Source organism: Ranitomeya variabilis, chromosome 5, assembly GCF_051348905.1.
Source record: "Ranitomeya variabilis isolate aRanVar5 chromosome 5, aRanVar5.hap1, whole genome shotgun sequence".
Lineage (NCBI taxonomy): Eukaryota > Metazoa > Chordata > Amphibia > Anura > Dendrobatidae > Ranitomeya > Ranitomeya variabilis.
The window spans coordinates 118,409,913-118,436,381 of NC_135236.1; the positions used below are offsets into that span (position 1 = coordinate 118,409,913).

Genomic DNA, 26,469 nt, shown 5'->3' on the forward strand with positions numbered 1-26,469 from the left:
TATCAATCTGATCAAAATGATATTACTCCCCAAGTTAAGTTACTGCTTCCGACACAGTGCTGTCCCAATACCTAAATCCCTCTTTGCGACTCTAAATTCCTTAACAACATCTTTCATATGGGGGAAGACTAGGCCTAAACTTAGACTATCTGCTCTGCAGAGACCGAAACAGGGGGGGGCGGGGCGGCTTTGCCGGACTTTTACTTATATTATCTTTTGCGGGGAGGCAAAAATGATAAATAAATGGATGCCCAATAACTCTCTTCCTAATTCTGAGAACCACTTGCCTCACTCTGCCCAGATTGATTGTCCATTGGGGTTTCTGGAGTTGGAGAGGGTTGGTGTCCCTCGTCTGTTCCCTATGCTCCGGTTGGCACGATCAATATGGAGACAAATTAAAAAAATAACTAAATCTGTTGATATAGCAGCGGAAATGCCATTGTGGAATAACAGTTATTTTCCGGGACTATTGGGCCACCCGTCCACGGAATTTTGGATATCGTATGGTGTTCTCTCAGTAGGTCATATACATAACCAGGGGAATTTCATTTCCTTTGAACAATTACAAAATTCTTACAATATCCCGAGGTCTCAATTTTTCCGCTATTTACAATTAAGATCAGCTTTTCAATCGCACATGCGGAATATGGGTACAGGTCGAGCTATTTCATCTCTACCTTTAATAGGAATTCTTAATTCGCAAGGTCCTCAAGGACTTATTTCCTCTTTATATACCTATTTGTTATCTATAGGAGGGGGTCTATTATAGATTCTATTAAGGGGAAATGGGAGGGACTTCTTCCGGATACACTAGGGGAAGAATGGGACGATATTTTGGATCTCCAACTAAAGTTTCCCCATCGATTAATAATAGGATGACTCAATTATACATTATATACCAATCCTATTTGACCCCGATTCACCTTTTTAAAATGGGTCGTCTCCATTCATCAGATTGTCTAAGATGTCATTCCAGTGATGCGGACTTTATTCATATGATTTGGAGATGTCCGGTTATTTTTCATTATTGGAAAGAGGTGACGACATTGTTGACATCCTTGATGTCGATTCCTGTCCCGCTTGAGCCATTGACCTGTTTATTTGGGGTGTGGGATGCAGAAACCTGGGATCACCACACTGGGATATTTCTGCGAGAGACACTATTTATGGCGCGAAAGGTACTGGCGCTGCGATGGATGGGTGGTTCTTGCCCATCTCTTAGAGCTTGGGTTGATTTAGTAAACTCAATTATCCCGTATGAACGGACATTATATCAAAATAGAGGATGTCCAGATAAATTTGAGAAAATATGGGGCAGATGGAACTCCTCTCATCACACTCTATAATTCATAATAATTTAGTATACATGTGAGAAGTAGGGTCCATGGTTTTGGGGATATTGCTTACAGGGCGAAATTTATACGGAATTTTATTTTGGCGGCGTTCTCTTTTTTTTTTCTTTCTTTCTTTCTGTTAGTAGTTAATGTAGTTAAGGTTATACGATAAGAAACCAGTGATCGACATACACCATTTGTTACTCTTGTAATACTCTAGAAGTGATAATGTAATGTAAGTAATTGCATTTTATGATACAATGGAAAATGATGGACACAAATGCAAATGTGTGTACTGTATGATTTAGTTTGCAACTAATAAACGAATTAAAAAAAAAAAATGAGAAAAAGTGCATGAAAGGCGTTGGACGGGTTTGAGGGACTGCCAAGAAAGATAGACAGCTGCAGTTATCATGGGAATAGGCTGGCGTACAGTGACTAGCCACATCTCACTGGCCAACTCCAGTATTTGAAAAGTCCGCTCCAATACTTTATCTGGGCTCTCTGTGTAATTCTTTGGGGCTGACGAGCAATCTTGGAGTAACCGAAAACTGCAAAAAAAAAAAAAAAAATAGTAAGAATGTGTTTATAATAGGAAACACGCATGAGAACCATTATGAAATAGTCGTGGGACCAACCGATGCAACTTCATCCCGGGCAACATATACTCTACTTGGTTAGAAAAATGTAATGGCGGTTTTTCTATTTTTCTGCCTTTTAAGAAGGCTAGGTGTCACATGGTGGGCAGTCCAGATCTGTGTAACTCTGCCCCCCACCATGGATATTCCCATAGCAAAAACCTGCTGACCGATTCCCTTTAAATTCCGTCTGAGCGTGAAGAGAGACAGGAAACTGTTTCCTCTAGCTCAAAGTGAACATTGAAGCTGCAGCCAATTAATGGCTGCTGATTGGTTGCAATGGTCACATGACTTTGCCCGCCAAAAGCGACAGTCAGAAGTCAGAGAGCGGTGTGAAGGAACAGGGGGAAGCTGGTAGGTATCAGATTTTTTTTCTATAAGAGCCACAATGGGCCCATTTATACAACGAAGTAAAGTAATGAACGGCTTATTTAATGGGGTGTATACCCAACAACTGGAGCTAAAGCAGATCACTGAGCCCTGGGATCCCTGGCAATCTGGACTGCAGATGGACGACAGCCACCCCTTACTGTACTGGGGAATCCCTGGAAGTCAAACGTTTTTCACAGTATACATGATTTGTGAAATGATTTCACATTAGGAACGTACAGAATATCTTATAAAAGATTACCCTGTTTTTAGTAGTTTGTGGTGGTCTGTGACCTGGAAGCCCACCACTGTGAAAATAAAGAGACCTGATGGAGCTCACTAATCTGTAATCACACTTGGATGCAATCTTTTCCATTGATGACAATGCAACGGAGCCCAGTGCAGGGTAGCGTTAAGGTACCGTCACATTAAGCGACGCTGCAGCGATAGCGACAGCGATGCCGATCGCTGCAGCGTCGCTGTTTGGTCGCTGGAGAGCTGTCACACAGACCGCTCTCCAGCGACCAACGATGCCGAGGTCCCCGGGTAACCAGGGTAAGCATCGGGTTGCTAAGCGCAGGACCGCGCTTAGTAACCCGATGTTTACCCTGGTTACCAGCGTAAAAGTTAAAAAAACAAACAGCACATACTCACCAGCGCGTCCCCCAGCCTCTGCTTCCTGACACTGACTGAGCTCCGGCCCTAACAGCAGAGCGGTGACGTCACCGCTGTGCTTTCACTTTCAGTTTAGGGCCGGCGCTCAGTCAGTGTCAGGAAGCAGAGGCTGGGGGACGCGCTGGTGAGTATGTGCTGTTTGTTTTTTTAACTTTTACGCTGGTAACCAGGGTAAACATCGGGTTACTAAGCGCGGCCCTGCGCTTAGTAACCCGATGTTTACCCTGGTTACCAGTGTAAAATATCGCTGGTATCATTGCTTTTGCTGTCAAACACGGCGACCTAGCGACCAAATAAAGTGCAGACCTTCTAGCAGCGACCAGCAATTTCACAGCGGGATCCAGATCGCTGCTGCGTGTCAAATACAGCGATATCGCTATCCAGGTCGCTGCAACGTCACGGATCGCTGGCGATATCGCCTAGTGTGACGGTACCTTTAGTCTACAAAGCTCAGCATCAGGTGAATAGTTCATAAGGATAATATAATATAAGGATAATATAATAAGGATAATGTAAGGATAATATAATATAAAGATAATATAAGGATAATATAATATAAGGATAATATAATAAGGATAATATAATATAATCTAATATAAGGATAATATAATTTAAGGATAATATAATATAATTGTCTAAGGGGCACTTCCGTCTGCCTGCAACTTCCATCATGGAAATCCTGCGCCGCTGATTGGTCTCGCCAGCTGCCTGTCGTGGCTGCCGCGACCAATCAGCGACGGCCACAGTCCGGCCGAGAATTAGTCCCTCCCTACTCCCCTGCAGTCAGAGCCCGGCGCCCCCTCCATACTCCCCTCCAGTCAGCGCTGACACAGGGTTAATGGCAGCGTTAACGGACCGCGTTATGCCGCAGGTAACGCACTCCGTTAACGCTGCTATTAACCCTGTATTACCAACTTTTTACTATTGATGCTGCCTATGCAGACCACTAAGTCTTCTGGGTAATTTCGCAATGCATCTCTGGGAACGGAAGCTGGCGGCAGCAGCGTGCACATCGGGACAGCTTCTCCTGGACGCCGGAGGGTGCGTATAGAACTAATTTTTTATTTTAATTATTATTATTTTTTTTTTTAACAGGGATATGGTGCCCACACTGCTATATACCGCGTGGCCGCCCGTTAGATATCGCGTGGCCGCCCATTAGATATGTTATGGAAATTTGGTTTGGATAAATCTATCCCTGTGTGTGCTGCGGCCGTTCCCAATAAGCCTGAGTATTTTGAGCGCTCAAGAATGAGACTGCACAACATTGTGACAATAACATTCCATCAATACTGATGATTTATTGTACACACATAGTTTTATAATTGCATATAGAAAGGAGTGGTTAGGGGTGGTTAGTTAATTACCATATTGTCTAGCTCTTCTGTTATTGGTTATCTAAATATATATGGAATATGGTGATTAATGCACATATGGATGCTGATTAAGCAACTAAAATGTAGCTCTCTGCATCTAGGACAAAGTTGAGACATCTGATCATCACTTAATACATACATCTGGCGTTGTTCTGCTTTTGCCTGGAAAACCCCCATACAGTCTGTCTGGCTTATATCAGTTTATGTCAGCCATTTTAAGCAATTGATTATAGTGTATATATGATTATAAAGGAGTATACATGCAAGTGAGATCTACATGATATATATATATATTTCTATCACAAGCCCCCCCTTAGATATCGCTTGCCCTAATCCTAGCCTCCTGTCCCAAAGCGCTGCAACTCTTGTGCTGCCGGTGAACTGACGCGTGCCTAGCGTGCACGCCCCACTCCGTACAGACTTTTCGCAAATGGGCGGTCAGGAGATCTGTCCCTAACGGGGGTTCGTTGCAATCAGTCTCTTAGTCAACAGCATGTGTAGTGAGCGGTGTGTATTCTTTATCAGGTAGGTCACCTATTCGGTCAGGCAGGGCATCCGCAACATCATTCTGGCTTGGGTGTCATCCTCTGGTAGGGGAGCTTTCTTGCAATGCGATGAGTGGATCCAAGTGGGTCTTCCCTCCAGCTTCACAGAGGTTGGTGTCATCAGCGGCACTTGGCCAGGACCATCAAATCTGGGATCGAGTGGTGTTCTCCTTACAAACTTTTTTCACCAACACCCAGTCTCCTGGCTTCAAGGAGTGAGTATCGGACACTGAATCTGGATCTGGCAATGAAGACAAAACTCGAGAATGGATATTAGTAAGTTTCTTGGTGAGTTCAATTACATAAGCAGACAAAGTATCATATTGCATAATCAGCTGCTGAGGGAAAGAATACCCCTAACCTGGGACTAGACACAAACAAAATTTCATATGGTGACAGCTTTTCTGGGCCTCTGGAAGTGTGCCTTACACTAAGTAGTGTGACTGGGAGTGTCTCCTGCCATGGTTTGCGTGTCCCTTGGGAAACTTTCAACATCCTGTTCTTAAGTGTCCCATTCAGTCTTTCTAATTTCTCGCTACTCTGGGGATTGTAAGGAGTGTGTAGGCCTAAGTCTGACCCTACTACTGACCAGATCTCCCATGTGGGATTTGCTGTGAATGCGGGTCCCTGGTCACTATCACTTCTGGGACCCCATATCTGCATATCTCATCTCAGAGTAGCTTCTTTGCAGTAGTCTTTGCTGACTGGTTCCTCACTGGGAAAGCTTCTGGCCATCCAGAGATCACGTCCACAACCACAAGGGCATATTCAAATCCTCCACTTGGTGGCATCTGGATGTGGTCTATCTGGATCCTCTGGAAGGGGTACAGTGGTCTGGCAAGATGTGTGGGAACTTTCTCCATTCTTCCAGGGTTGCATTTGCCGCAGGTCAGACAGCTGCTAGCGAATTTGGCTGTTAGGGTGGAGATCCCTGGAGCGAACCAGTAAGCACCAATCAGATCATTCATCTGTGTCTTTGATCTGTGTGTGGGCCCATGTGTCCACTGGACCACCATAGGGTAAATGCTTCGTGGTAAACAGGGTTTGTAGTCCATTGCGTATACCCTTCCCTCTTCATGTGTTGCTCCCTTCCACATCCAGCATTCCTTCTTGTCCTTTTGGGGCTGGCTCTTGCAGCTTTTTGAGCAGATCCCAGGACATCATCTGGTCAGGTTTCTTGTCTTCAGTCGTCATGTAGTAGCCGTCCGGCTCTACGACCTCTCCCACTTCTTCATATTGTCTTCCTTTGACTACTTCTTTGGTTGCCAAATCCGCCATGTTATTACCCCGTGCCTCTACTGTGTTCAATTTTCCATGTGCTTTGACTTTTAGTACTGCCACCATTTTTGGAAGTTGGAGTGCGTCCAGCAGGTTCTTGATGGCTCCATGATGCTTCACGGTTGTTCTGCTTGCTGTGATGAAGTCCCTTGCAGCCCAGGTGGGTCCAAAGTCGTGTGCTATGCCATGCGAGTACCTTGAATCGGTGTATATGTTCGCAGTTTTGCCTTCTGCAATCTGGCAGGCCTTCGTCAGCGCTATCAATTCTGCTTCCTGGGCTGACAGACTAGGCAGCAGACTTCTGGACCACAGGATCTCTTGATTGCTGGTCACTGCACATCCCGTGTGGAATCTTCCTTCATCATCTGCAATCTGGAGCCATCCACATAGAGGATCAACTCTGGGTGGGTCAGTGGCTCTACTGCCACCTTGGGTAGTCCGGCTGTTTCATGTTGCATGATGCTGAAACAATCATGGTCACCTGTCCGGAGCAAGTCCAGATCCCTACGGAAGGTATCATGCAGATTTTGATCTGAGGGTCCATATCTGTATCCCCCCTTGGGAGTGGGAGTAGAGTGGAAAGGGTTGAGAACTGTGCATCTGGAGATGGTGAAACTGTCGGGCAGGAGTAGAGAGCACTGGAGGTGAAGATGCCTGGTGGTGGAGAGATGTTTTGGCTGGGTTTGGTTGAGGATTGCTGAGATGTCAAGCGGAGCCAGGATTTCCAATGGATATCCAAGAATGTCAGCAGTCGTGTCCAGGAGGGCGTGTGCTGCAAATGCTGCTCTCATGCAGGAGAGGGCCCCCCTTGCAACTGGATCCAAGCAAGCTGAAAAGTAGCCTAAAGGTCTCTGCTTTCCCCCCTGAAGCTGCGTCAGGACTCCAGTAGCAAGGCCTTCTTTTTCCATCAGGCAGAGACGGAATGGCTTCTTGTAGTCAGGTAGGCCTAGTGCTGGCGCTGGGACTACAGAGCCTTTTAACTTCTTGAACGAGCTGAAGGCTGCATCTGTCAGGAGGAACGGGGTTACGTTGACGCAATCATACAGAGGCTGCATTAGGACTGAGGCATCAGGGATCCAGGCACTGCAATACGAAACTAGACCAAGGAAGGCCTGTAGGGCCTTTGGAGTTGTTGGAGGAACCATCTTCTCCACTGTGGTCTAACGGTCATCTGTCAAGTGTTTCGTCTGATAAGCAATATAGCGTCCCTGGAACGTAACTCGCTTCAGACACCACTGGACATTGTTTCTTGAGACCTTGTAGTGCTGCTCCGCCAGGTAGAGTAGGAGAGACAAGGAATGGGCTTTACACGTGTCAAAGACAACTGCACAAAAGAGTAGATCGTCCACGTATTGTAGCAGGGTTACTTCTGCATGTTCTGTGACCCAGTTGGTGAAGACTGTGGACATTTGCTTTGGTGAACTGTGAAGGGCTGGTCTGGGCCCGCTGTGGCATCACTGTCCATGTGTGCTGTGCCCCCTGGTGCGTTAAGGCAAACAGGTACTGGTCATCCGGGTGAAGGGGAACACTGTAGAAAGCATTAGCCAGGTTGGTCACTGTGAACACTTTTGCTGTGGCAGGCACATTTGAGAGCAGAGTGTGCGGATTCGGCACAATTGGAGTTTCAAACACTGTGACGTCATTCACAGCTCTCAGGTCATGTACCATTCTGAACTTGGCTGGCTCTCCTTTTACAGTCTTTCTTGACAGGGAAAAGTGGGGTATTGCAAGGCGATGTGCAAGGAACAATGATTCCTATTTCAGGGTAGACCTTCAGTTGGTCAGAGGCAGCTTGACTCTAGGCGATGGACAGGGGATACTGGGCCCTACGAGGGTACGGGGTACCTGGCTTGAGTGACACCCGTACTGGGGCAACTTGAGGTTTTCCCATGACCTGGGATCCCTTAGACCACAGACTTTCTGGTACTACGTCCAGTACCTCCTTGGGTAGGCCTCCATCGGTTCTTTGAGGTTCTTGTAGGGCCGCCTGCCTGATTCTTCTTGGGTCAGGGATGAAGAAAGTCTCACGGTCCCATCTTCCTGGAACACTGTGGTTGCCTTCAGCTTCTGCAGTAGGTCCACTCCCAGCAGGTTGAGTGGCAGGTCCCTGACACCACAAACTAGGACAGGATAGAGTGTCCTGGCTGAGTACACACGCTCAGAGGCTTTGTAGGCTGGGAATGTCTGACTTGACCATCAATGCCCACGCAAGACACAGAGGATTCTGACAGGCAGGTGGGATCGGGGAGTTCCACATGTCTCATCACACTTCTGGCTGCACCAGTGTGCAGAAGAAAAGATCTGACAACGCCATCCATTTTCAGGGTAATTTGAGGTATTGGTCCTGCAGATGGGGTTTTACATGTTAGGAGCGTAGTGTCTTGCGGACCTGGCTTGCTTGCCCCTGTCCTATGGACAGGGTACTTCTCTGCTTCACTGCTCTCTGTACTTCTTCCTTGACCTGTTTCTCTGGACCAACCCTTGTGTTGTCAGGGTGCTCTGCACTTGTTCCAGAAATGGCCAAACTTGCCACAGTTGCAACACTTGACACTTCTTCTGTCTTTGTAGGGTGGTTGTGCTTCCAGGTCAGTGGTCACCAACAGAGGGGCCGTCTTCTGCACTCCTGGTTGGGACTCAATCCCTTTGGCTACTGTGGACAACGGTATGATGGGTACTGTAGCGACAGCGGGGTCCGGCCTGCTGATTGAAGCTGCGGGGCCTGGTGGTAAGATGGGGTCTGCAGGTGCGTCCATGGTGAGGCCCGGGGGTGCCATGAGACCGGTGGCTGCATCCAACCCAAGGTCTTGGGGCATTAAAGGGCCTGCGGCTGCATCTGCCATCACTTCTTCCCCTTTGCTAACCTTATTGAGGTCGGTGTCTCCTCTCTGGAGTCTGCAGCGGTTCTTCCGGTGTGTCGCTCGACACTTTGCAGCGTCTTCACTTCTGGCTCCCCTTCTGGCGTTCTCAGCAGCGTGGCACCCGTTTCCTTCTTCACACTCTTTGTGGCCCTATAATGGTGGCAGTTTTGGCGACAATTGGCAACAAACAATCTCCGCACATAACCCGTTTTGCTGGGTCAGTCCACTGCTATTGACCTGTGCCCAGGCTTAACCACTATCAGTGGTTTCCTGACTGGCTGTCTCAGTCCATGCACAAAGGCCTGTGCCAACATTTGCCTGTGTATCTGGTCATGAATGGTGAAGCCCAAGTCTTGGAATACTTGCATTACTCTGCCATGAAACTTCTTACAGACTCTGTCTTGTGTTGGCTCATGTCATGTAAGCTGAGGGCTTGTCCTGCCAATCTACCTTTGGCTCACTCTCTGAGCTGTTCAATTAGCTGTGGCCCTGACTCCCAAGTGTGTACATCTAATTCTGCTGGAAGTTTGAATTGTTCCTTCATGATTGGCCAGAGTGCATCACCTGCTTCTATTTCCATTTATGGCTCAGAGATCATCCCAGGTGGCTGCATATGTTCGCTGGTTCTGCTACATTCTTCGGTAAAATGGCATGGGATGCATCCCTGGGTCTGGAAGATTGTCGCCTTACTTGGGGTGAAGTGCACATAGTGTAATGGTGGTGCCTCTATCTGCCCCTGCATTCTTGGTGCCTGTGGGTTTCTTTTCCTAGTACTGGGCAGCATGTATGATGTTCCCTCCTCATCAGAGGAATACTTGTGATAGCGGGTGCTGGGGTCATACACTGGCTGATTTTGCACTTAGAAGTTGCCTTTTTGTGTGAGGATGTCTCCCCCCTTGCTGAAGCATAGGCTTATAGTTCTATGTTGGTGTGAATGTAGGCAGCTCTGACCGGTGCTGAAGTTAATACATTATCAGCAGATGCAGATGGTGATGTCAGTCCTCCCCTCTCTGCACCCAGGGCTGAGCTGTCTGCTGCCTGATGTGTCTGGGGGTTGCCTACGGCATTGTGTGTAGGGGGATTTTCACCTTCTTTCCCCGATATAACTGGCAATGGCTGGACTGTGCCAGGGACATAGAAGGGGTGCCTTGTGCTGTTAGCACCACAATGTTTGAACTGGGCGTTGGCCCAGCCGGCAATGAAGAAGAATGTGAAACAAATATGGGGAAGAGAAGAAGAAGGAAAGGTTGATAAAAGGTATATAGGAGGAGGAGGTGTGGAGTGATAAAAAGGAACAGAGGGAGGAGAAGATGGGAGGTGTGGAGGAGAGAGAGAAGGAGAAGAGAGGCGTGGAGAAGGAAGAGCAGCAGGAGATAGGTGTGGTGGGGGAGAGAAGGAGAGAGAAGGAGGGTGAGTGAAAAAGGAAAAAGGTGTGGAGAAGGAGAAGGAAGAGTAGAGGTGTAGAGGAGAGAGATAGAGAGAGAAAAGTGTGGAGAAAGAGGAGAGGAAAGGAGAGTGAGAGAAGGAGAGAGAATGACAGAGAAAAAGGAGGATAGGATACAGAAGAGAATTCCTCCCCCCTCTGTGCAGTCTGAGATGGCTTGGTTGGAATAATCATGCCCTCTCCCTGTAGGGAGGGACGGGACGCGCCACATACTGCCCAAAAAAACTCCCTATAGCATTGATTCTGCTGAGAGCAGACTGCACAGAGCCAATATATGGGTAGGCGCTGATGGCTTAATACCTTTCCCCATCTTATACACATAAAAATCACTTCCTGGTTTGCTCACATATCTTTCTGTACCACCTAAACGATGTAAGCTCTGCTGCTACTTCATACCATGTATTATAGTATTCAGCAATTTAACATCAGCTAACTTCCCTTATTTTCCTTTCTACGTCATGCCACTCCGCAGCTTGAATTCTGCCATTCTGATGGATTTCACATACTTTATACCTTCTAAAATTATTCACATACTTAACACCTTCGTGTTCTGCCACTATCTGGGGGGCCGTTTTCTTATCAGGAAGTAAAAGACCTTCCCGTTGCTTGGCCACCTTATTTCCCATTTCAAAAAGAAAAACAAAACAAAAACGACAACAACAAAAAACTTCAAAAAAATTGGTATATAAAAACACAAAAACCAAACAGAAAAGGAAAACTTCAAAAAACTGGTGCAAGAAGTTGAAACCAAAAGAAAAGAAAACCATAAAAAAACTTGGTGCCCAACCAAAAACCTTCAAATTTTAATACAAAAGGAAAAACTTTAAAAAAAAAAAAAAAAAAAAAATGTAAAAAGACAAAGGAAAACTTTGGAAAACTTTAAAGAAACTTAAAAAAAAACGTTAAAATGTAAAAAGACAGAAGGAAAACCTTCAAAAGAGTAAAAGGTTAAAACGGCTTTCTCTTCCCCTTTTCTTATGCTGCTGTATCTAATGTCAATAAAATCACGTATCTGAAAACAAGTATGTCACAGCAAAAGTGATAGATACCATTTAGATTCACTTCTTCAAAAATGGCTACAACATAGCCAGCACTGCAGAAACAGGAAACTTAGCAAAAAAAGAAAAAAACAGTGACAGTGACATGTGACAGTGTGATTTACAATGCATATATCTCTACCAGCAGCAGAAGGGGAAAGGAAAAAAAACTTCTCTATACAATTGTATGCATTTAAAGCAGCAATACGTGACACGAACAGAACAGATACAGACGTCCGGGAGATGCCCTTTTTATTATTCTGTGACACGTGCAGGCCGTTCTGGGAACAGACAACTATCAATCGCACTGGGCACACATATGCCCGGGAAATTCTACCACCCTCCGCTCCGGTCGTCCTGACTGGCTCGCCGGCTACGGGAATCTGTGGCAGCCCTCTAAGCCATCACCATCCGAGCCTGGAACATGGGACTACCTGTCCCGGGACCACCTGTCCCTCCTGCTGCACGGGAATCTGTGATAGCTTATCGAGCGATTTGACCTCCTGCCGTCTGTTACCCAGCAACCAAACACAAAACAGTTACCGTTCCACCTTTCGCCCGGATCTTACACAAACATGGAACACATACACGGCACACAGCAGACACCTTGACTTATATCCCAGGGTTTGTTGGATACGGGCTTGGACTTTTTACACTACCTGGGAATGCGGTGGTGACCACACCTGACCGGCAAGAGGTATAGACCCGGACTGGGCACAGGGGAATTTCAGGTAAGATTATAACATTTTCTTACCTTACTTATGGAGCTGCGCAGTCTCCGTCCCGTGAACCAAGGCTCCGTCTCTCCGGTCAGCAGGGTCCACTGTGTGTTTCGTCCATTGCCCCACATTGGACGCCATTTGTTATGGAAATTTGGTTCTATCCCTGTGTGTGCTGCGGCCGTTCCCAATAAGCCTGAGTATTTTGAGCGCTCAAGAATGAGACTGCACAACATTGTGACAATAACATTCCATCAATACTGATGATTTATTGTACATACATAGTTTTATAATTGCATATAGAAAGGAGTGGTTAGGGGTGGTTAGTTAATTACCATATTGTCTAGCTCCTCTGCTATTGGTTATCTAAATATATATGGAATATGGTGATTAATGCACATATGGATGCTGATTAAGCAACTAAAATGTAGCTCTCTGCATCTAGGACAAAGTTGAGATATCTGATCATCACTTAATACATACATCTGGCGTTGTTCTGCTTTTGCCTGGAAAACCCCCATGCAGTCTGTCTGGCTTATATCAGTTTATGTCAGCCATTTTAAGCAATTGATTATAGTGTATATATGATTATAAAGGAGTATACATGCAAGTGAGATCTACATGATATATATATTTCTATCACAAGCCCCCCTTAGATATCGCTTGCCCTAATCCTAGCCTCCTGTCCCAAAGCGCTGCAACTCTTGTGCTGCCGGTGAACTGACGCGTGCCTATATATATATATATATATATATATATATATATATATATATATATATATATATATATATATATACTAGACTGTGGCCCGATTCTAAAGCATCGGGTATTCTAGAATATGCATGTCCCCGTAGTATATGGACAATGATGATTCCAGAATTCGCGACAGACTGTGCCCGTCGCTGATTGGTCGAGGCAACCTTTATGACATCATCGTTGCCATGGCAACCATTATGACATCTACGTCGATACTGTGCCCGTCGCTGATTGGTCGAGGCCTGGCGGCCTCGACCAATCAGAGACGTGGGATTTCCATTATGACATCATCGTCGCCATGCTGTGCCCGTCTCTGATTGGTCGAGGCCGCCACGCCAGGATTTCCAGGACAGACAGACAGACAGAAAGACAGACAGACAGACAGACAGACAGACGGAAAAACCCTTAGACAATTATATATATAGATATATCACAGATACGGCGTGGCCGCTGTTAGGTACGGCGTGGCCACTGTTAGATACCGCGTGGCCCCTATATATTACTGCGTGGCCCCTCTATATTACATGGCCTGTGCTTTATACATACATACATATTCTAGAATACCCGATGTGTTAGAATCGGGCCACCATCTAGTATAATATAAGGATATTATATTATAAGGATAATTATATCAAGCCTTGAGAAAGGATACTATATCCGAAACGTTGCCATGCCGTTCAGGCATTAAAGCCCGTTTTTTTCTTTAATTTTTGTGCTGTTTTCCTTTTTTTATCTTTATTACTGGAGGCCAATTGAACTTTGGTTGGGAAAGCGCTGCACGACAACTGCGGTAATATGTGATGCTGTTCCAATTTTGACATATACACTCACTGGCCACTTTATTAGGTACACCTGTCCAACTTCTTGTTAACACTTAATTTCTAATCAGCCAATCACATGGCGGCAACTCAGTGCATTTAGGCATGTAGACATGGTCAAGACAATCTCCTGCAGTTCAAACCGAGCATCAGTATGGGGAAGAAAGGTGATTTGAGTGCCTTTGAACGTGGCATGGTTGTTGGTGCCAGAAGGGCTGGTCTGAGTATTTCAGAAACTGCTGATCTACTGGGATTTTCACGCACAACCATCTCTAGGGTTTACAGAGAATGGTCCGAAAAAGAAAAAAAATCCAGTGAGCGGCAGTTCTGTGGGCGGAAATGCCTTGTTGATGCCAGAGGTCAGAGGAGAATGGGCAGACTGGTTCGAGCTGATAGAAAGGCAACAGTGACTCAAATCGCCACCCGTTACAACTAAGGTAGGCCTAAGAGCATCTCTGAACGCACAGTGCGTCGAACTTTGAGGCAGATGGGCTACAGCAGCAGAAGACCACACCGGGTACCACTCCTTTCAGCTAAGAACAGGAAACTGAGGCTACAATTTGTACACGCTCATCGAAATTGGACAGTAGAAGATTGGAAAAACGTTGCTTGGTCTGATGAGTCTCGATTTCTGCTGCGACATTCGGATGGTAGGGTCAGAATTTGGCGTAAACAACATGAAAGCATGGATCCATCCTGCCTTGTATGGAGCATCTTTGGGATGTGCAGCCGACAAATCTGCGGCAACTGTGTGATGCCATCATGTCAATATGGACCAAAATCTCTGAGGAATGCTTCCAGCACCTTGTTGAATCTATGCCACGAAGAATTGAGGCAGTTCTGAAGGCAAAAGGGGGTCCAACCCGTTACTAGCATGGTGTACCTAATAAAGTGGCCGGTGAGTGTATATATATATAATCCACTGGTTCGTGGATATGGACTGCCGTTGGGTGAGAAACCGTGAGAGCCGGCCCCCGACCAAAGAGTCACTGTTTGTCCTGAGTCTGTTGCTGTTGAGGCACGAGGATATTCCTGCCTCTACCCCCTTTCGGGTAGCTCAAACGACCAGTTTTTCCTTTTCCCCTAAAATCCTTCTGGGAGGACTGGTCACGAGGGGGGCGAAAAAAACGCTTTCTAGTAACTTTTTGTTCAGGAAGCAATTTCTTTCTATCAGAGGTCTTATCCAGGATATCATCCAGTATTGGCCTGAACACATGGTGGCTCTGAAACGGGATGGCGCAGAGTTTGGTCTTAGAGGTAATGTTGCCTCCCCAAGATTTCAGCCAAAGAGCTCTCCTGGCTGAATTCGAGAGAACTAGGGACCGTGCGGCCACATGAACGGACTCTCCTGAAGCATCGGCTAAGAATCCCGAAGCCTTTTGTAGAAGGGGAAGGGAGTCCAGGATTTCCTCCCTGGAAGTACCCTGGGAGAGATGTTCCTTTAATTTGCGAAGCCAGAGGACCAGGGCCCTGGCGACGCAAGTAGAAGCAATATATGCCTTAAGAAGGTTCGTAGAGGACTCCCAGGACTTCTTTAGGTGACTCTCGATCTTTCGATCCATTGGATCTTTTAATTGAGAAGAGTCCTCAAATGGGAGGGACATCTTTTTGGTGACTTTAGAGACCTGAACGACCACTTTGGGGACCTCCCAAATAGAATTATCACCCTCTAAGGGAAACCGGTTTTTAAAGTCTGAAGGGACACTAAGGCCCTTCTCTGGGGAAAACCACTCTCGGAAAATGAGATTTTGAAGATTTCCATGTATAGGGAACCCTTTTTTAGGCTTGGGTCTCAGGCCCCCAAAACATTACATCCTGTACGGAATGTTTTTCCTCCACTTCCTCAACTCCCATGGTGCTTCTTACTATAGAGACTAGCTCATCCATATCTTCAGAGGAAAAGTAATATTTTTTCCCCATCTGCTCTAGGGGTGGATGTGGAGCCCTCATTCTTCCAATCATCTTCTGACTCAGAAGAATGGACCTCACCCGAGTCAGTATCAGTATTAACTGGGGCCTCTTTTTTTCGGGGGGGGGGGGGAATTGAGAGGATGCGACGCTTGAGGTTGGGAGAAGGCCGCCATGGAGGATTGTACCTCCTGTTTAATCAAGCTTTTAATGCTGTCCAGGAGGGAGGGCTGTTCAGCACGTAATATGTCATCCGTGCAGGGTTGACACAGGGTCTTCTTAGGCAGAGGGTAGCCGGGAACCACAACCACCACACTTGCGGCTAGGTTTACTCTTTGGGGCAGAGACCTTTTCTCCCTAAAAGAGAGAAAGGTATACTAAGAACCCATTCAACATATGCCATAACAGTAAAGAGACCAGCCCAGCTACTCATGGCAGGAGGGTGAAAGCTGGGATCTGCAGATGAAGCAGAGGGTTTGTCGCTGTCCATGGTCAAGCTGTATACAGTCACAGAGAGACAGGGAACAGCGTCTTACCTGGAGGCCCAGACCAGGATATGAAGGTATCAAGGTCCCCAGCGATATTGTGTGCTCCTCCCCCTTCGGTCCATAGGGAGGCTTGAACGACCCTATCCAGTCGGCAATTCCACCCGGTGGCCACCGACCTCATGGAACGCCAGAAACAGCGTGCTTTCCAGCATGCGTTCCAGTGCAGAGCCCCAGGCCGCGAACCGGAAGTGCGATGATGTCACATCTGGCGCGCGCGAACCCAGAACTCCACACAGACGCTGGAGAGGGAGGACGCCGGGGAGCTCAGCGAGGACCCTGGCAGCACGTCACCGCCCCGCTTTGCCCCTGACAGAGGCGCGGGAGGGGCGGGAAGGAGAGCCTGAGTCCACCGCAAGGATGGAGACGGAGCGCAGCACATGGAGGAGGAGGAGAGAATCACCGCCTGACCTCGGCTGCCCGGTGGTAAGCAAATGCAGGTGCTCCGTTCACCGGCCATGACAGCACCTGCAGAACCTCTTCATGCCCCACTGGGGGACAGGAAAAACACTGGAGATAGCAGGAAGGGGAGGGTTATTTAACCTCTTTGCGTTCCTGTCCCCCATTAGGGCGGGGAGACATCCTCCAAGGTGACTGTCGTGGAAGGTGACTAGAAAAAGATAGATATTTTGCTAATTTTGTTCCATTTTGGTCATAGATATTTTATAATTTTCTCTTTTTAAGATTAGTTATCATTTACTGGTTGCTCAATGGCACATCATATTGCAGTTTTAAATGTTTGTTTAGTATCTATCGTCATGCATATCCCGCGTTATGTATGGTATGTTATGCCGTTTACCGATCAGATTAATTATATTTACGCGAAAAACTGAACTGACTGCTACGAAGTACTGATACATGTACAATGTACAAAATTGTGTAATGCATATTTTACTGTAATAGAATGCTTACTGTCATTCTATGTTTTTTGAATTTTATAAATAGTATATACAGTTAAAGATATGACAAACTGAGTGGTTATTGTGTGTACAATATTGTGGAAGATGAGAAACATGGAATAATTCACATGCCTTGAGCAAGTGGTAAATCTAAATTTAATGTCAACATTATTTTACATGGTGAATCCTTATGCCAAAAGGAACACATTTCAGGGGTAAGACTGAGGCTATGAGCACACGTAGAAGAATCTCTGCGGATTGTTCTGCAGCGGATTTCATAAATTTATCGCGGATTTACCGCGGTTTTTGTGCGGATTTCACTGCGGTTTTACACCTGCAGTTTTCTGTTGGAGCAGGTGTAAAACCGCTGCGGAATACGCAGAAAGAATTGACATGCTGCGGAATGTAAACCACTGCGTTTCCGCACGTTTTTTTCCACAGCATGGGCACAGCGTTTTCTGTTTCCCATAGGTTTACATTGTACTGTAAACTCATGGGAAACTGCTGCGGACCCACAGCTGCGGAAACGCTGCGGATCTGCAGCAAAATCCGCATCATGTGCACATAGCCTTACCATTTTGCTACATACATACATACGGCTGAGTGAGTGTCCGGGATTGGCACCTGCACAGTCGCAGCTACAGCCACAACATTTTGCACAGTCACACGTCTGGACCCCAAGAGCGTCATAGGCTCTCTTGTGAGGCGAAATTTTAACCCCGAGCTTTCCAATTCACCAAACAATTTTGCCCCTATCTACATAATGGGGAAAAAGTGAAAGGAAAAGTGTTGGAGGCAAATTGACAGCTGCCAGATGTGAACAAGGGGGACTTAAAGAATGAGAGCGATGGCGCCAAAGAGTATATACCGTACAGTTGCTAAGGTGGGGCCCCAACATGGGATACTCACCACACACGGGGGATATGAACACACACACAAAATGCGCCACACACTACCACGTGTTTGAACACATATACCACCCTCAGCACACATTTCACCACACATACACCAACCTCGCCACATAAAAGTTGAAACACAAAAGTCACCGCTCAAAATTCGCCACATGCAAAACTCACCTCATGGAAAACTTGCCCATGCGGAAAAATTGCAACACATGCAAAAGTTGCCTCACACAAAACTTGCACATACTCAAAATGCACCACACATAAAACTCGCCATGCGCAAAACTTGCTGCACACAACTTGCTACACTAACCTGTCACATGCAACTCGACACACAAAAAGTCGCTACATGCATGTCGCCACACGCAACTCAATACACACTACTTGACACATGAAACTCGCCCTAAAACACACACAAGTCTGGTATTATCCTTCAAAAATAAAAATCTGATTAATAAGCAGACAAACTACAAGAGCAACAAATGTACCATATAGGAAATACGGCAGCTGTCAGTCACATGACCTGTCTATTATGTGTGAGCTAATATATACTGCCAGGGGGGAGGGCTTCCTGTTGGCTGGGGATTTATCAGGCTGCCAATTTAGCTTACAAACACTGAGGTAAAAATACTGCACAAATAACGTGTGAACGAGGTCTAATACAGGAGGAGATGACATACAGGTACATACTATATACAGGGGAGATGACACACACATATTTACTATATAGAGGAAGAGATGACACACAGGTATATACTATATACAGGAGCTGATGACACAGGTATATACTATATACAGGAGGAGATGATACACGGGTACATACTATATACAGGGGAGAGGACACAGGTATATACTATATAAAGGAGGAGATGACATACAGGTACATACTATATACAAGGGAGATGACACAGGTATATACTATATACAGGGAAGATGACATACAGGTGTATAATATATATAAGGGTATATACTGAGGGGGAAATGAGAGGTGTGAGGTCGAAATGACAAGTGTTACAAGTAACATAGTAACATAGTTAGTAAGGCCGAAAAAAGACATTTGTCCATCCAGTTCAGCCTATATTCCATCATAATAAATCCCCAGATCTACGTCCTTCTACAGAAGCTAATAATTGTATGATACAATATTGTTCTGCTCCAGGAAGACATCCAGGCCTCTCTTGAACCCCTCGACTGAGTTCGCCATCACCACCTCCTCAGGCAAGCAATTCCAGATTCTCACTGCCCTAACAGTAAAGAATCCTCTTCTATGTTGGTGGAAAAACCTTCTCTCCTCCAGACGCAAAGAATGCCCCCTTGTGCCCGTCACCTTCCTTGGTATAAACAGATCCTCAGAGAGATATTTGTATTGTCCCCTTATATACTTATACATGGTTATTAGATCGCCCCACAGTCGTCTTTTTTCTAGACTAAATAATCCTAATTTCGCTAATCTATCTGGGTATTGTAGTTCTCCCATCCCCTTTATTAATTTTGTTGCCCTCCTTTGTACTCTCTCTAGTTCCATTATATCCTTCCTGAGCACCGGTGCCCAAAACTGGACACAGTACTCCATGTGCGGTCTAACTAGTGATTTGTACAGAGGCAGTATAATGCTCTCATCATGTGTATCCAGACCTCTTTTAATGCACCCCATGATCCTGTTTGCCTTGGCAGCTGCTGCCTGGCACTGGCTGCTCCAGGTAAGTTTATCATTAACTAGGATCCCCAAGTCCTTCTCCCTGCCAGATTTACCCAGTGGTTTCCCGTTCAGTGTGTAATGGTGATATTGATTCCTTCCCATGTGTATAACCTTACATTTATCATTGTTAAACCGCATCTGCCACCTTTCAGCCCAAGTTTCCAACTTATCTAGATCCATCTGTAGCAGAATACTATCTTCTCTTGTATTAACTGCTTTACATAGTTTTGTATCATCTGCAAATATCAATATTTTACTGTGTAAACCTTCTACCAGATCATTACTGAATATGTTGAAGAGAACAGGTCCCAATACCGACCCCTGCGGTACCCCACTGGTCACAGCGACCCAGTTAGAGACTATACCATTACCAGTGTTAGGAGAGAGAGAGAGATTGATTCTCCACTCAACTCCCTTTTTCCCCATTCAAAAAAAATAAAATAAATGCACATTTGGTATTGCTGCGTTCAGAAACAGCCGATCTATTTACAATATAAAATAAATTAATCCGATCGGTAAACAGTGTAACGAGAAAAAAACAAAACTAAATACCAGAATTACGTTTTTTGTCCCTGCAACATCTCAATAAAATGCAGCAAGAGGCGTTCATAACATTGTATGTACCCCAACATGGTATCATTAAAAATGTCAGCTCATGCAAAAAATAAGCCCTCACCAAGACCACTAAAAATGGAGACACTACGGGTCTTGGAAAAAGGCATTTTTTTTTTCTTAACAAACTTTGGAATTTTTTTTTCACCACTTACCGTATTTTTCGGACTATAGGACGCACCGGACTATAAGACGCACCCAGGTTTTAGAGGTGGAAAATAGGGAAAAAAATATTTGAAGCAAAAAAAATGTAGTAAAATATTTAATAACATAAATAACATACTATTATATGTGGTGTTATTATATATAATAGTATGTTATTATGTTGGAAGCTGCGGGACTAGTGTGATGTCTGTGAAGTACGATATGAAGACGCTATATATATATGTATATATATGAGTATAAGGGCTCATTTCCACATGCGAGGCACACATCTGTATCTCGCATGTGGAAACCAAGCTCTGGCGCCGACACTTTGGAGCGGAGCGTGCAGCTCCATGTGTTCCTATGCGGCCGCACGCTCCGCTCTGGAGTGTCGGCTCCACAGCTTGGTTTCCACATGCGAGATACGGACGTGTGCCTCGCATGTGGAAATGAGCCCTAAGAATGGGGGCACAGGGCTTATAGTGAAAGCACCACTCCAGCACTGCAAAATAACACTGGAGTGCTGCTTTAAAATCCCATGGGAGAACTATAACTCCCAGCATGTCCTGCAGATCCTAGGACATGCTGGGAGTTATAGTTCACCAAAGGAGTGGCAGAGTGCTTTATAGTGTTTTGGAAAGACTAACCTCTTAATTGTGGCAGCCAGCCACACTGTGCTGAGGTAAAAGCTGGAGCATCCCATGGCTGCACACAGAGCCCTCCCTGTTGTTGTTGCCTTTCCACAGCGCAGGACATAAGAGGAAGCTGCAGATTCTAGGTGGGAGTCTGAAGGACCTGTGATGATGTCAGAAGAGGGAGGGCTCTGAGCTGCCATGTGATGCTCCAGCCCGCCCACTCCTGACATCATCACAGGTCCTGATTGTGCACAACACTCGGCGTCCAGGCATGGCAGGCAGGTAGGCAGCGATCTCCTGGCCCTTGCTGCTGCCTCCTCCTCCCCCGGACACACAGATTCTCCCCGGAATCAGTGCTGGGGAAACTGTGTGTCGCTGCTTAAGTGCAGTATTCATTTGCTGCTCCCGGCTCACCGCTCAGCTGATCGGTGGGCGGGGAGCAGCTAATAAATATTCACTGCACTTAATCAGCGGGGCCATGTGCTTTCCCGAGCAGCTGATTCCGGGCTGCGGGGACATCCTGAAGTGGGATAACAGTGAGATCCCACTCGCTGCTGCCCCCCTCCCCACATGCTATATCCGGACTATAAGACGCACCCACACTTTCCTCCCAAATTTGGAGGAAAAAAAGTGCGTCTTATAGTCCGAAAAATACGGTAAATAAGAAGGAACCTAGACATGTTTGGTATCTGCAAACTCGTAATGACTTGGAGAGCCATAATGGCAGGTCAGTTTTAGCGTTTAGTAATCATGGGGGGGGGGGGTGTTTAAAAAAAAAAAAAAAAAAAAAAACTTTTTTGGCAATTTCACTGCACTTGGATTTTTTTCCCTCCTGGTTTCTAGTAAACAACATGGTAAAAACAAGACCTCACATGGCCATTTTGAGGGGAAGGAAGAAAAAAATAAAGTTATGGCCATGGGAAGAAGGGAAGCAAAATACAGAAAATACCAAGGTCGTGAGGGGGTTAATGGTGGTCTGAACACAACCCGTCCAGGTGAGCAGGAATGTGCAATTCATACAATTGACCCAGATAAGACCCTACTGCGCTTTTTTGTTGTCACTCTAGTTTTGCGCAACTACAATGGAATTAGATTGTAGCCACTCTCTGCAACATAAAACCGGCCACCATTCCCCTTGGATTACCTTTGGCAGTGACTTTTGGCCAGATCCTGAAGGCTCATGGACGGGACATCGATCTTCAATGCTTGGACCAGTTCCAGGAACACGCTGGTGAGGACTTCATATGAGGAGTAAACCAAGGAAGAAATGGTGGCAACAGTGAGAGGCCAGTGGTGCTGTCTGCAGGTTATGTACACACAGCACCTCATAGTTGCCTCCTTCTTCTCTTTTCTGGCAAAGTGGCACAATGGGAGGTAGAAGACCCTTTCATAGTAGGACACGGCGGTATCTGCAAAGCTGTTCGGAAGTCTGAGGACCCTACAAAGATTCCTGACACGAATAATACCTGGTGGGAAGAAGAAACCTCACATAAGACGCTGCCACAGCCCCGGGTAGGCCGCTCACTGCACTAATGCCCTTTTCTGAGACTTATTTGTAGTTATGTAATGGCTTGCTATTACTAGGGGGGCTCTAGTCTTTCATTGGTACTATTTTTGAGGTAAAAAAATGACTGATTGCTTTTCTAATTTTTTTTCTCCTTTACAGAGTTTACCACATGGTTAAATAATATATTTTAATACATCTGACGGCATAATATGCTTATTTTTACCCCACTGCGAACAGGAAGAGAGGAGCAATTTAAACTCTTTGTTTTTTTAAAATATTAATGTTATTTACACTGTGTTCCAAATTATTATGCAAATATCTGAATTGCAGTCATTGTTATTTTCCAGTCATCCACTATTCTAGTATAATTGCAATGTTTTGGAACAAACTGCCTATGAAAACAGTATCTTTTTAAAAAAAATAAACACTTAAAAATGCATCCAAATTATTATGCACAGCAGAGTTTTTAACTTTTTTTTTTTCTTATTTTGAACAAAAAAATGGCCAATTGTGAAGTTATAAGCATTATCAGCTTATTACAGAATGAAATCAAACAGATTTCAAGTGAAAACTTTATTCTAGGTGATAAAGACAATACACACGGCACTCAAGGTTCCTATGTGGTGCACAAGTCAGGTTTCCAGCCCGTCAATCAAGTAATCACAAATCACTTGGCACTCAGAGAATTATTTTTGCAAGATGAAGATAAGTATTCTGTTTATTTGTGCATCCAGTTCAAAGATTAGATAAACGTTTTCGGTCCATACATCAGACCTTCATCAGAAAATATCTTTTACCAAACTGGAAAACAATGCACGTGGGTGTGTATAGGCCAAACGGCCTAAGCTGGGTGACCCGGGATAAAAAGAGACAGAAACCCCTGAGGCGTCTCTGGGATCCTGTGGAGATGCACCGAGGAAAGGCGAGAACCCGCCGCTATGAATGGCGCTTAGAAAGCCAGGTACGTGGCGTGAAGACAGGAGCTCCTGGGGACTTATATGGTCCTATTTACACTATGTAACTTGGTTGATCTCTGTTTGTGTCCTTCACATTTTAACTTGTTTGTCCATTGTATATTCTCTTATTGAGATTATTGATACCTTGATGTTATATGCTTTTATATTTATTATTAATAAATATTAGATTTTATTCATTGGTGGTTTGGTACTCCTTTCTTTCTTCTGTTTATATCCTTTTTGGAGTATGCTTTGTGCCTGTTTTTGACAGTGTTGGTTTTTTTAACCTTTCTGGGTATTTTATTCACAGATGTAAACAGTGTAGGGAGTGGGAGAGCAGGGCCGGATACACGGTGTGGCGTCAGATCCCGGGTTCTGCAGATCAGCTCCTAGTGAAGTGAATAGTATAGGAGTAGTGCTAGTTCTGCCCCTCGCTATCCATGGCCGGGGGCTTATGCAGTCACACCCTTGTGTTAGCATTAATGTTATGAGGCCACTGAATGGTCACCTCTGACCAAAGTCATCAGCCATGATGTGTTTCAGGGCCAAGGTCAAATCTGATGGGAGATTAATGAGATGCAGAGACTGGATACAATGAGGCGCCGACTGTTGGGCTCCATGTACAGAGCTGAGCAGCTTGCAGTGTTGTGTAATGGGTGCAAGCTGCAGGAGACACACGCATGCATTGTATGCACCGAGTGTATGGATTAGAACACAAGATACAAATAAAGCTGCCAGAATCAAAGTGAGGCGCTCAGCAGTAGTAACCAATCAGATCACTTCTTTCATTGTCTGACCTGCAGTAACCATGAAAGCTGGTCTTTCATTGGTTGTCTACGTGCAGCTCACAAATAAGCTTCTTGAAGTGTTAAGGAACAGCGTAACACCCACCCATACACTAGAGAGCAGTGGCGTATCCAGGAGGGGGGCAGCCAGCGGGGCCGCCTGATGATGCGGCATTGCGGCGGTCCAAGCAAGGCTCCTTGTCGTCGGCATTCTGCCGCCCCCACAGTGAGATAATCCCGTTCGTTCTCTGAGCCGGCTGTCAAATTGACAGCCGGCTCTGAGAAAGTGCTGCTGCTGCGCGTCCCTAGTACCCGGTTCGGCTTGCCTTGTGAGACGACAGTCCCTTCCCTTCTCAGTTTAAGCCAGCGCCTGCGCCCCTGACAACCGCTGACCGCCGCTGACACTTCCACATCAGGGAAGCGCCAGCAGTGGCTGACATCACTGAGCGTGTGACAGGCTGCTGCTTCGTTCGTTGCGCCGGTGTTGGGTTCGGGTGTGTAGTGTTGCGTTGGACGGTGACGTCGGTACCGGTGGTAAGTGATCCAGACCGCGGCCGCGGGGACCGGGTAATGGAGCTGAAGTCTGAACTTTGAAGACACCGTCCGACCGAGTCACCGAACTTACAGAATAATTTCTGAATGATTAACTTTGAAATGAGCCTGCATGCATGCATGATAGGGGGAGGGGGAGGGAGCAGCGGCCAGGGGCAACAACGCAAAATGGGGATGTGTCACTTGTGAGTCTGAGGACTGTGAAGCAAAGGTAAAGCCTTAGGCTAGGTTCACATTGCGTTAGCCCAATCCGCTAGCGCTAAACGGATTGCACTAACGCAATGTATTTGTAGGGGCCGCGTTTAGGGGTCCCCGATCTGCGAGAGCGGGGAACGGACCTCGGGCGCGCCGCGGACGCTGCAAGCAGCGTCCGAGGCGCGCCACAAAAGAACTGCACATCGCTAGCCTGAGCCGAAAAAGGCACGCGCTAGCGATGCGCTTCAGGCTGAAACAACATTGCTGTCAATGGGTGCGCTAACGGACCCGTTGCACGGCGTTAATTGCGACATTTTCGCCGTGCAACGCTGTCCGTTAGCAATCACCCATAACGCAATGTGAACCTAGCCTTAGCCAGGGGGCCAGCTGGATGAAAGACTGAGGGAACATATCATGATATGGGGGGGATGCGGATGGGGGCAGCAATCAGGACATTAAGGGGGCACAAATCTGGACAGTATGGGGGCACAAATCTGGACAGTATGGCCCATAAATTTACAGGAATGTACCTTGGCTTGGTCATAGTGTTTCAATAGAGTTAAGGTTCAAATCTGCCAAACTGATCCTTTGCCCCGGGTGCAGGAAAGGCTAGATCCACCTCTGACAGAGCCGCGCACAGGCCTCCCACCTTGCATGGAGCTCTCCTCGGTGTGAGCGCTCGTCAGTTTCCCCTCGGTCAGGACGAAGCCGCAGTCCGCGCACACCAGCTGCTCCTGGGAGTAGTGCGCGTCCTCCATAATCTCCCCGGAGCTGCAGTCCGGGCATCGCTTAGGCTACGTTCACATTTGCATTGCGTCGGGCGCAGGTTCGGTGACGCATAGCGGCGCATGCGTCATGCGCCCCTATATTTAACATGGGGGCGCATGGACATGCATTGTCTTGCGTTTTGTGATGACGCTGCATGATGCATTTTTTTTGCGCCGAAAATTATGCCAAAATTGGACGCGTGTCACAAAAAGCTGCGTTTTGCATGCGTTGTGCGATGCGTCGCTGACGCTGCACTGCACAACGCAAATGTGAACGTAGCCTTACCCCCAGACATGTTTAGGCCTGAAGATGCGACTATGCGCCAAGCAGCAGGGCAAAAAAGTGCGTTAAAAACGTCCTGCAGCGGCATCCATTGTGACGTAGCCAGTCCACAGCCATATATGGCACGTGGCTTCAGAAAAATGGCCGCTGCGCCCGGAACCTGCAGACATTTTTGCTATACAGTGCAGGTCACAGGAGAGGCGTCACTTCCCATCACTGCGGTGGGCGGTCTA

At 46.3% G+C, this 26,469-nt stretch overlaps 1 protein-coding gene across 1 annotated transcript; it reads right to left on the reverse strand.

The window, feature by feature from the left end:
• Positions 1 to 1,246: 1,246 nt before the first annotated feature.
• On the reverse strand, positions 1,247 to 26,249 carry BRF2 (BRF2 general transcription factor IIIB subunit). The gene is made up of 4 exons (XM_077263145.1): positions 26,235 to 26,249; positions 25,779 to 25,974; positions 22,336 to 22,657; positions 1,247 to 1,885 (listed from the first exon to the last, which is right to left on the reverse strand). The coding sequence occupies exons 1-4, from the start codon at positions 26,247 to 26,249 to the stop codon at positions 1,639 to 1,641; spliced, it is 780 nt and encodes a 259-aa protein (XP_077119260.1). The 3' UTR covers positions 1,247 to 1,638.
• Between the last annotated feature and the right edge of the window lie 220 nt (positions 26,250 to 26,469).